Genomic DNA, 12,978 nt, shown 5'->3' on the forward strand with positions numbered 1-12,978 from the left:
CAAATTTGTACAAATCTAACACATTGATGTCTTCAATTACACTGAAATCCAAGATGGCCGCCAAAATGGCCACCACCACATATGATTAGATATATCTCCGCTTCTGAAGCAGATATGATGATTTTAGTGTCCTTGAATATATTTCAGAGGTCAAAGAATTCAAATCTGTACGTATCTAAAACACTGAAGTCTTCATTCACACTGGAATCCAACATGGCCGCCAAAATTGCCGCCACCACCACGTGTTATGTTTAGGTATATTTTGGCTTATGAAGCAGATATGATAATGATTTTAGTGTCTTTGAATATGTTTTAGGTGAAGCAGAAGTCAATTTTGTATTTATCTAAAGTACTAAGTCAAGTCTTCACTCACACTGTAATCCAAGATGATCCTCAATATGGCTAAAATCAAACATGCTTAACTGTATATCTCAGCTTCTGAAACCAATATAATGATGATTTTAATCTTTGAATTGGCTTTTAAGAAAATGTAGGTTTTGGAGATTGCAGATTTCAATGTTGCAATTACTTAAAACACGGAAGTAAGTGCTCAGTAACAATAGAATCCAAAACAGCTGCCACCACATGATTTTCTATATCTCAGTTTCTGAAGCAAAAGTAGCTATCTTCGACTTCAACTGCAAGTATAATCGCCTCAGTGTTTTGGCAATTTTCTCCTCTGCAATCTCCACAAGCTGTGACACATTTAAATCCCTTTTTGCGACAGGAACATCTGTTATTTCCACAAGGACTCCTGGAGGATAGTTTACATTTGTATCATACAAACTTAAGCAAGCCTTGTGCTGCTGTATCTACATCCGTAAGGACCGGTGCTAGTAACGGTGTCAGAGAGTTTCCAACCCCCATTGATTTGGATCCAAGTTATTGTTTGTGAGCTTTCTCCAAAGTATGACCTGCAAAAGAACACTCAGACTGTGAAAATATGCTGTTCTTTTTAACTAGGTGGAAGCTTTTGTGGATCAAGTGATGCTTTATTTGATGATACCATCGCCATGAATTAAGTGAACCGCAGACCGTTCTCTGCCACCACATAAGACAACGAATAATCTGATGCCATTTGTACAAATCTGTTCTAATGTCGCCTCAGGATCGCTCATCTAGGATGATATCTGCTGCAATTCTTCTTATCTTCTGTAATAAACTTGTCTTTCCATGTCCAAATGTTGCAGAAGTGGAGTCACAACCACTCTATGCATGGATAAACAGGACCTGAGATGGAATGTCAATACTTCACCAACGTTGTTAATATGGTCTTGAACTTTCCAACCCACCGATATCAGCTATATTCTGGTCCCCAGTGGCACTTCTCTTCCTTGTCTTGAACATGGAAGGAGTCTTGAAGGGTACATTCCACTATCAATGTGTCAGCATCTCCGGTATTATTGTGCACCATCCATCGACTCAGCAGCGAGATAAACTGGCATTTGTTCTTATCATATTCAGCCCACAGAATCTATGAAGGTTATCATCATGACCAGCAGACCTTCCTCTCGAATGAGAAGAACAACAGTCAGTTTATCTCGCTACTGAGTCGATACTTGGAAACCAATGGTCAGATCGTGCACAATAGTACTGGAGATCCTGACACTTTGATAGTGGAATGTACCCTTCAATTTGCAAGACAAGGAAGAGAAGTACCTGTAGTAGCAGATGACACAGATATACTTGTCCTTTTGATGTACCACTGAGACCAGACTATGGCTGATATCTTATCTACTTCCATTCAGAGAGGAAAGGGTTGGTGGTTTGGAAAGTTCAAGACCTCCTGTTTATCCATGCATGGAGTGGTTGTGACTCAACTTCTGCAACATTTAGACATGGAAAGACAAGTTTGTTGAAGAAGATAAAAGAATTGCAGCATATATCATCCTAGATGAGCGATCCTGAGGCGACATTAGAACAGATTGGTACAGCTGGCATCAGATTATTTGTTGTCTTATATGATGGCAGAGAAGAAGATTCTTTAAACGGTCTACGGTTCAATAATCCATGGCAATGGTATCATCAAATAAAGCATCATTTGATCCACAGCTATCTACAAAAGCTTTCACCTACAGAAAGAGCAGCGTATTTTCACAGTCTGCGGGTTCTTTTACAGGTCATACTTTGGAGATCGAGAAAGCTAACAAACAATGACTTGAATCCAATTTAAAGCAATGGGGCTGGAAACACTCTGACATCGTTCTAGCCGGTCCTTACGAATTTAGATGCAGCACCACATAGCTTGCTTAAGCTTGTACGATACAATTGTAAACTTTCCTCCAGGAATTCTTGTGTAAATAACGGATGATCCTGTCGCAAAAATGGACTTAAATGTGTCACAGCTTGTGAAGATTACACAGGAGAACATTGCCAAAACGCTGAGGTGATTATACCTGTAGATGAGAACGAAGACAGCTACTTTTGCTTCAAAAGCTGAGATATATATTCACATGTGGTGGTAGCTATTTGGGATTCTATTGCGACTTGCACTTCAGTGTTATAAGCCCGGGTTTTAAGTAATTACAACAATTCTCTGACCCTTAAAACCTACATTCTCTTAAAACCTATTCAAAGATTAAAATCACCATTATATTGGCTTCAGAAGCTGAGATATTTAGCTAATCATGTTTGATTTTAGCAATATTGAGGGCCATGTTGGATTGCAGTGTCAGTAAAGACATACTTATGAAGATAAATACAAAATTGACTCCTAAAACCTATTCAAAGACACTAAAAGCTACTAAAATCATTATTATATCTGCTTCATAAGCCAAAATATACCTGGCAGTGGTAGTGGCGGCCATTTTGGCGGCCATCTTGGATTCCAGTGTGAATGAAGACTTCAGTGTTTTAGATACGTACAAATTTGAATTCTTTGACCTCTGAAATATATTCAAGGACACTCAAATCATCATCATCATATATGCTTCAGAAGCGGAGATATATCTAATCATATGTGGTGGTGGCCATTTTGGCGGTCATCTTGGATTTCAGTGTAATTGAAGACATTAGTGTGTTAGATTTGTACAAATTTGAATTCTCTGACCTCTTAAACCTATTCAAAGACACTAAAATCATCATCATATCTGCTTTAGAAGCTAAGATACAGCTAATTATATGTTGTGGCGGCCATTTTGGCGGCCATCTTGGATTTCAGTGTGATTGAAGGCATCAGTGTGTTAGATTTGTACAAATTTGAATTCTCTGACCTCTTAAACCTATTCAAAGACACTAAAATTATCATCATATCTGCTTTAGGAGCTAAAATACAGCTAATTATATGTTGTGGCGGCCATTTTGGCGGCCATCTTGGATAAAACGAATTCCCCAAAGATGATTTTTTCGGATTTTGGATATGATGTTCTATGATATATTCTGCTTGTCTGGTGCAAAAATCAGCTTTTTACCATTTTTTTCCTGGTAGCCACTGTTTTTCCACTTCAACGACCATACTAGTAGTAGGTGCTTCAATTCAAGGTCTAAGCAAAATAAAGAATCATTTCAAATTTATTATTCAACAATGAAGTGAAGGTCTGTTGTGATTTAAGTTGCTTCAAAGTTGTTTCGACCCACGTTATATAAATCACAAAAGCAAGTACTTGCAACATTACAAGTTATTTGAAAGTATGTTCTTTAAGGGCTCGGATAGCGACGTTTTCACGTATATTTTGTGGGAACTGAGAGCACATCAGACATATCGAATTGCATTTTGGAATGTCCTTCTGATATCAAATAATTTTGATTTTTGGAAACTAGCGATATAATACACATTTCATGGCAAATGATTAAAAATTGATATTTCCTAATAAGTCCTCGAAGTAAATCATATAAATCTAATGATATATACTTAAAATGTATATAGCTGGAATGAAAAGCCGTTCATCATGAAATTTTTAACCTTTCGTATTGAAGGGAAAAAAGTTGGGTCTTTTTGGGGAAAAATGTATAATTATCTTCAATATGAAAGGTCAACATTTTCAATTGATGGTCGGCTTTTCATCCCAGCTACATACACTTTAAGTATACATATCATTAGATTTATAAAGTTTACTTCGAGGACTGTTAAATATCAAAAATTTTAAAAATATCAAATTTTAATAATTAGCCATAAGATTTGCATAATATCGCGAATTAAAAAAAAATCCAAATTATTTGATATCAGATAGACATTCCTCGTATTCTGAATTCGATATGTCTGATGCGCTCATTAACACATTCACAGTTATATCAAAATTCGTGGTCTTTAACGTCATGCTCCAGTTCTTTGAAATCCTTTTTACACAAATCCAATATTTTTTTCACTTTTCTCTCCAAACCTTCAATTTTGAATAACATTTCAGTTCAACATCTAAGCTGTCTGATTTCGTAGTTTCATAAGATTATATGATCAAAGGAAATTAGTCTAATTTCAAAAGTATTCAATTTTGGTTATTTTTTAGAACCCCCACTTTGCTTCGACGTCGCACACCACTGAGTGTCCCTGGTAGTCGGTCCATGTTCGTATAAGATAAAACATTTGACAAGTGTATTGTCTCTTGATATATATATATATAGTTTATGTGAAGGAATGTTCCTATTTCAGTTGAAAAACTTTGATGGAAGTGTCGTCGCAGATAAGCAGCTCTTCTCCGTTGTCTTTGAGTGCTATTCCCCAGGGAGATGTGACGTCCTTAGTCAGGATTCCAATATAGTCACCTGTGAGAGAGTAGCGGTAAACTGCTGGAATTTCTGTGTAGCTGGCGACGAAGACTTCATCTTGGACAACGCATAATCCTGTAGGGTAGAAGTTACCTTCTGGTGGATTGGCGAAGGTGTGGAGTTGAGTGCCTTTGGTATCGTACACGTGGACGGCCTGTTGAATGTTACCATGATCGCTGATAATAACACGATCATCTGCGGTGATAGCAATGAAGCATGGGTACATATTAACGCTGAAGCCAGACACGCACGCGCCATCTTGATTATGGATACTAATGTACTGACTTGAGCTTCCGACATAAACGCGTCCCTTGGTATCAATGGCTAAACCGTACAAATGGGAACCCTCATCGTATGACCAGCTGCCGTTAGGGTTCTGAGCAGCGAATCTTTGCTTGAAAATTCCTTCCGCGTTGAAAACTTTCACGTATGGATTATAGTCCGTAATGAAGTAGTCGCCATTTTGCGTGATTGCCAGGCTCCATGGCCACGAAACACCTTGGTAATCGCCGCCACCTGCACCGCTTGTTTGAATTTGCCGCTTGGGTGTGCCATTGTCATCAAAAAGTCGAACGTAATATCCACTACTGTTTGTAGCCACAGCAATTTCATCATTTGTGCCGAGAACGATGTATCTTCCAGAACTGAACTGCCCCGATGCGATAGTCTTTCCTAGAGTCCATTGCTCATAGGTATTGAGTGAACCGAGAGAACTCATTCCGTTGTCAAGATGCTTGCTGGGTATGAATACAACTTTACCCATTGAATTTCTGACAGCTTTTGGATTCAACTTAGACATGTGTTGCATGGTATTGGAGAGCGATGAGTACATTGTAGCTACATCATGCTCGGAACCATTCTGTGTAATCTGTTGTGTCATCTTCAATGAAGTGCATAGACGCGATTTTTGGAATTGTAGGCCATCTCTGTGTGCTTCGATCTCCTTTATTCGTTTTGCCTCTAATACATTCATTTTCTGCGTGAATTCCGATTCTGCTTTTTTGTTGTTTTCTTGAAGAGACTGATGGCTTTCTTCACGTTGGCTCTCAATTCTTCAGCAGTTTTCTCATCCACCGCTGTGGCAGTATCGATAGCTTTGGGAACGCGTTCAACTTGCTTGAATAACTCTTGGAGTTTGCCATTTCTCTCTTCCGCCGCACTCTTCAGGTCTATCTGTTTATGATCAGGACGAGGGTGGTCTACGACGGTACAATCTCGGCAAATAGGCTCATCGCAAGTCTCGCAGTAGAAATTTAAAACTTCACGCGTGTGCTTCGGACACATCTCCTGTTCAGGCAGATTGTGCATAGTCAACTTTCCCGTACGCAGCTCTTCTAGTGTAAGCACGTGGTGATGTATCAATATGCGTAATGATTTGTGAATATCCACGCATTTCTTACACAAGAAATCGTTGCATTCTACACAGCGACCAACAGCCTGATTGTCGGAATTAACGCACGAGGTACATGGAATCTTGGCATCTTTCTCGTACAGTTTCCTCATAATCTTAATTCTCTCTTTCAATTTGCTGACGAAAAAGTTAGTCCTGAGGTCCTTTACTCCACCTTGTGGTAACGGAAAGTCCTCGCGACAGGTGGGGCACGATACCGCGTCCTTGTACTTATCCGGGTGTTTCTTTGCCGAGCTTTGAGCCCAACTGGTGAGACATTTCAAGCAAAAGGTATGAAGACACGGTAGTGCCTTAGGTTTGTCAATAGCGGCATGGCAGATGCTGCATTGAACAAGATCGGCGTTACTAACAGTTCCTTCGAGGTTTAGTAGCTTTGAATCGGCCATTGTGTCTTTTTCCTGAGTCTATATTATCCCGATCTCTACATGTACACGAAATAAAAACTCGAATAATGTATGCAATTCGATTCGGTGCAAAGTCTATGATTTTACCATCTGGATTCTACTATCAAAATCTCACTAGTTTTTGATGCATTTCAATACGAACCACATAAATATCCGGATTAATTTAGTCCAGATTATCGCGTGAAAGAGCTCCTTATCGCGTGATGCCGCAAACGTCCTGCTGTAACGCCACCGGGTTTTTTAATCGGTTCCTAGCATATGTTGCTTGTTTGGATCACTTTATCATAATATATACAACGCAACTAAATTGGATTCGAATTATTGTAGATTCGGAATTACGTGTCTCGGGATAGTCCCTTTGATCATGCAACAGTCACCTTATGAACTCCGTGCGCAGCAATCATGAATCACAGCGGCATTCGTCATCGGGGCACGGCGTTTTTAAAATGCGTAAAAAAACAACTTGATTTTAATGCTAATTATTGCACATTCTAAGGAAGTCTGATTATCTTTTTGAAATAGCCGAGTGGGTGGGTTTTCGCTGAAATTTGTTTTGTAAAAACTGAAGCATCCTATGTATAAATTAATATATGAATATTAACTGTACAACATGTATAACGATTCGTGATACCCAATTATGGGACAGTTGGTGTCGTTTAGGATGGAGAGAATTTTATTTCAATTTTATATACGTCAAAATATTTTTTTAATTTAGTGAAATAAACGCTCACAAAATGATGATTTTTTTTTACATAGAACCCCAATAAAGATTACTGTATCGTTTTATGGTATTCTAATCTTCCATTTTCTAAAATTATCTTGGGGGTTCTATGCAAAAATCTTGCAATGAATAAACTGGGGGGAACCCAACGTATAATACCCCTGGGACTATAGGTCTACAAGAACAATGGCAGGCTCAAAAATGGCAGGCTCGCTATACATTGCTCGAACCGATATACCATGTATTGTGCGGTCCACGGTCCACGTATTGTTGTATTCCCGATAAATGTTGGAGTTGCCTGTAGCCTAAGCTAGCCTATAATAAATTAGCGCGCTGGACTTGAGTATTCTGTATGTAGCTGCGGCGTGGGTTCGAGGCCCACCTCTGCCGAGCTGAAAATTCCCTTTTTTAAATTTCATATTAGGGAAATAGGACTGGGCGAATTTATGTATGACCTAGGGAGGAGTGATCATGAACATCATATCCGATGATATCCGGTAACTGCTGATATAGAATTGAGTCAGTATTGCATGAGTAAGCTATATATAGTGCTCGTTCTTTTTAATATCATGTAATATTTTTAAATATCTTGGCTTATATAATAGTACGTATACGTTGGCTTATAATTTTCTATCATCAAATGTTTGATACAAAAAGTCATCAAAATGTGAAATGTTCTGAATATAAATTTGCAGAAATATAATGAATTTCGTGAATATAAGAGAAAAAAACGGGGTCAATCGATAAAAGATTATCAGAAATTTGTTCAAAATTCTTGAAAAAGGGGGATCTTTTGGTGTCAGTAAAACAAAAAAATAAATAAGGAGGTCATTGGTTTAGATTGTGGTCAATGTGGCCGCACATCCCCGTCACTCATTTATAGTGGGTGCCCCGGAACCTTCACAACCTTGTAATCAACATGATCAAACCTGACATTAGCTGGAAGGTACGAGGGGCGGTCAAAAAGTTCGTAGAACAAGGTACTTGAAAGAGTACTAGCCAAATTCTTTCTATCTCACTCTTGAGCATGGGCATGGTCACTACAAACCATAATGCACCCGTCGCAATTTTTTTCTTGAAACCTTCTACGTCAACAAAATGGAAGTCTTCCGATAGCTCCTTGAGCCACTCTTCAGTGAGGGCTCACCAGCATTGATCACCAGCAAACCTGATATTATGAAGGTAGGACTTAAAATTCTAAAATAGGTTTCACTAACTGGAGGTCATGCCTGAACCACAATGTGGTTACTTTAGTTAACTGACCCCTCTGTCGTGAATGGCAGCTTGACAAACTAAGAATAACGTACAGAACACAATCCGAGAACAGTCACATTCCTACCATCATCCTTCTTCACATGATGGCTTGCCTCAATTTTGCTACATTGTATGATATATGCCTATGATTGCACTTTCATTTGGCAAATGATCTGTCATCAAGACTCTCCCTGGATCTCAGAAACAGCGATGAAGACCTTGCACTATGGTGACCGAGTGATGATCTTCTTAGGGGTGGGAGATCTAGGTGCTTCCACTAAATGCACTCGTAATTCCAGTGATTAATGTATGTCTTATCACCTTTGGCCACATATAGATTAAACTTGCCTCGGTCCTCATTCTAAGTGTATAGAAGGTGTGGATGTGAATATGTCAATTGGTATCACTTTTGTACATGAAGATTCTGGGACCCCATCTAGAAGACACCCTGGAATACCCAATGTTAATTGATTAATGTTGAAAACACATTCAACAGAGTTGTCATATTTTGTGGCTATCTCATCTTTCTTATTTGGCTCTTTATTCATTATCAATGCCACTGTACCAGCACGTATATCATTAGTGGTGACATCAGCAAGTCTTTTGAACCTTGGATGATCTTCAAGGACGCTCATTCCATTCTTGAACTCTAAGAACTATTTCATTGCTGTTGAATACCAAGGACTTCATTACCAGTTACAGCAACTGTACATTGTTAAGTTTTATTTGAGTTTTCACCGCCGTCCGGAGAAATTTCCATAATGAGCTATATTCACTTCTGAGAGTACCTGTGAATTCATGGAGGTAGGCTTTCTCTGAAGAGTGTCCTGCCCACATACAGTGATGTAAAAATCTAATATCTTTGCAGTAATGTTTTGAAGGAACACGCTTTCAAATGAGACCAAATTCAATACCGTGCGACAAAGTAGCATACCGAGTTCTACGAACTTTTTGACCGCCCCTCGTAAGCACACAAAGAAAATGTGCGAGTTGAATTGTCAATAACCTTAACAAAAAATTAAATGGTTGTTTTTAAACATGGCCAGATGACAAGGTTGGTAACGCCAAGTGTTTCTGGAATGCTGCTAAAATAAGAAAACTTTTAATGCTAATTTATTGCATATTCTAGGGAAGCGTGTTTACCTTTTTTAGATAGCCGAGTGAGAGGGTTTTCAATGAAATAGTTTTTGTGTCGAAATTGAACCATCCTATGTATAAAAGAATATATGTGACCGTACAGCACGAATGAGCCGTAAATGTCCTCAATTGTATTCTGAGTTACAGTGTAAAATGGGCATGAAGGTCGTATTCATAGGTACCTCAATTTGGTGCTACGTGTACCTCATTTAATGAGATACACGTAGCACCAAATTGAAATACCTATGAATATGACCTTCATGCCCATTTTACACTGTAACTCAGAATACAATTGAGGACATTTACGGCTCATTCGTGCTGTACGGTCACATATGAATATTTACTGCAAGTCATATATAACGATTCATGATACCCAATTGTGGCACATTTGATGTCGTTTAAGAGGCAGAGAATTTTATTTCAATTTTATATACGTCGAAATATTTTTTTAATTGAGCGAGAATAAGGATAGAAAAAACGTTGAAAATTCTATGTAAAAATTACATTAGAACCCGCCAAAGATTACTGTTTTGTTTTTATGGTAATCTAATCTTTTATTTCCTGAAAAAAATTTGAAGTCTAATGTAGATTTTTTTTATATAAATGATAAAAACATCGAACGCGTATACAAGAAAAATGGTAGGCTCCACTATTATACTGAACCACATGTATATGGTCGAATCCAACCAAAAGTGTCCACGGGCCAAAAATAAAAGTCCGAAATAAAAATGTCTCCACAATTTTTTCCTTTTGCCCATTGATTGATGACATATTGGCCTTATAGGAACCAAAAGTGCCATTACTAATCTTGAAAAATAAATCCAGGACGTGTGATGGTAAATGTGATATCAAAACCCAGTGTTACCTACGAATACCACTAGGATGCTTTCACTATCGCAATACTAATCAACCTAAAACAAATGGAATATCCCAATTAACGCCTTTTTCGTGTAATGTAGACCACAGGGTGTCAGGAAAATGCTAACTCAACCAGAAAATATTTGTTTTTATTTTTATAACGCGATCAATATGATCTTAGTCAATTTATGCTAGTTTATTTTTGAAAATGAAGTTTAGGTCAGTTTCTGTATTCTATTTATCAAATGAGTATGAATCAATTTACACATTGTATAAGAACGAGTATGATATATGTTTTCAAGAATATAAGGAATTATACGCATACACCTAACGCTTTGTACAATGAAAAGGTGAAGAAACCCATTATTCGTATGTAACATGAGCGATTTAACAATATCTATATTGAGTTTATAGGTTTAAATTTTGCTATTATGGTAATGAATTAATAAAATGGTAGTTTTTAGATCCCTTTCAGATGGTACGTCCAAATGAATAAATGCTATTACCTTAGATCAAAAATTTTTGGATGCTTTTAGCAAGATTTTGACCACTTCATTTTGATATACAAGTAGTTTATCAGCAATTTTACATCATAAATAATTGTTGAATGAATCCGTATATGGGTAATAATAGTGTCCTGGGGTACCGCTTAAAGTTTTTGACAATTAATTTCCATTGGTAGGGACACTTCATTACACATGTCATGTATTATGCTGTATTCGTAAGTAACATTTCAGTATTTGTAGGTAAGAATTAGACTTTTGGTGGATATCGCAATCAAAACTTCATTTTATAAAAGCACTTTGAATGTATTATTTTCTTTATGTGCGTTTATTGATACTTTAGACCCTATCATGTATTAATAATGTCGGTTCACAACGGTTGAAAGAGGATTGAAGTAAGAAACAAAGGCACTAAAGTGACTTTAATTTGCTTAATTGCACACAAATCTCTTAAAACCGTTATTGCAGACTTGTGAAGTCCATCTTGGAGTCAGTTACGTCTTGTGGCCTTTCGTTTGAGGGCAACTACAATTAGCTTTATACCAGGGTCCATCAATGTGTTGTCTAGATCATGAGACAATGAGAACGAGAACAGTTGTTTTTTCCATGGTATTCGTAGGTAACCTTAGCGAAAACGTCAAAAGTTACCTTCGAATAAATCAATTTGGACACAAATTACTAAGAAACCAGAAGGTCGGTAAACATTTAAAATGAAGCACATATGACAGTTGACAAATCCAAATATTCATCCCCTTCTAATCTTCTTTGAATCTGATTTTTCTTTCAAATGAGCAGACCGTCGTCTACAATGGTCTATTTCAGTACATATTTTTCACCAATTAAGCCGTATTCAGTTTTGCATGGTGGGCATGTATGTGAATTCGCAACTTTCATTGACATATGATTTGATAGCAAACAGACAGGCCTTCGTTATGTACCAATATGGGCATTGACATGAATGGCGGTGTTTCACAATACTGTCATGATGTCAAAGTGTATTCGTAGGTAACAGTCGGTTACCGAAATTTACCTACGAATACTTGCTTTTATTGTTGACATCTCAGAAATATTTAAACGCAGGTTATTGAAACTTGGTAGAAATAAAGAGTGTATTACCCTGCACCTATTGCTTAACTATTGTTTACTATTCTCTCACTTTGTGGAAATGGCACAGCTTTTAACATGTATTCGGAGGTAATGCATATTTTTTACCAAACCTACCTTTGTGCCATTTAGAATTTCTGGCAGCTAAACACAATAATAAAGATGTCCGAATGCAATGCATTTCAGTATTGGACATATCAAAGCTTGTATCAATTGCGCATTTATTAGTGATTTCCATTTTTAAAGATATATCTAGTGCTATAAAAAATTGTATTCGTAGGTAATGTAAAAAATACCACTCAAAAATTATCACAAAAATTCATAATTATGTACAAATATGTGAAAAATTGAACAGGCAATCTTTGAATACACACCTTTCAGGAAATCAATTTAGATTCAATCCAATGACTTCTTTTCATAACTGATTTAGATGTTTTAAAAATACTTTAAGAAATATTTTGAAAAATGGGTAAAAATAGCATGTTTTGGGGTCTCTGTGTCTAAGTTTTTCCCCAAAGGGAGTCTTATTATATATGGCGCGAAGCGTATGATCAAGGCGAATAAACACAATACAAAAACGAATTCCAACTGATTAATACTTTTAAGTTATGGCCCTGAACATGCCGTGTACACTTTTCGTTGGATTCGACCATATACGAGCACGTGCGAGTCAAAATCGATGTATTGTCCATGTAGATGCCCATTTATTGTCGGATTTCTGTGTGTAGAACACGCAGTTAACAACAATTGAGCGCTATTAATACACATTAATGTTTTTAAGCAAATAAAATTCCAAAATATGGTAGGTTTTCTGTCTTTGCTTGTCACGTGGTAAGCCTATGTTGAAGTTGCGATAATATGTTCAAAAAACTTTCAAGATGGATA

General features: G+C 37.3%; 2 protein-coding genes across 2 annotated transcripts in view; both read right to left on the reverse strand.

The window, feature by feature from the left end:
• LOC140168619 (uncharacterized) overlaps nt 1–12,978 on the reverse strand; it is a 367,911-nt gene that overhangs the window by 270,051 nt on the left and 84,882 nt on the right. The gene's annotated exons all lie outside the window — the stretch shown is intronic.
• Nucleotides 5,670–6,843, reverse strand: LOC140168621 (E3 ubiquitin-protein ligase TRIM56-like). Its single transcript, XM_072192028.1, has one exon. The coding sequence runs from the start codon at nt 6,496–6,498 to the stop codon at nt 5,671–5,673; it is 828 nt and encodes a 275-aa protein (XP_072048129.1). The 5' UTR covers nt 6,499–6,843; the 3' UTR covers nt 5,670.

This window comes from Amphiura filiformis, chromosome 13 (genome assembly GCF_039555335.1).
Source record: "Amphiura filiformis chromosome 13, Afil_fr2py, whole genome shotgun sequence".
NCBI lineage: Eukaryota > Metazoa > Echinodermata > Ophiuroidea > Amphilepidida > Amphiuridae > Amphiura > Amphiura filiformis.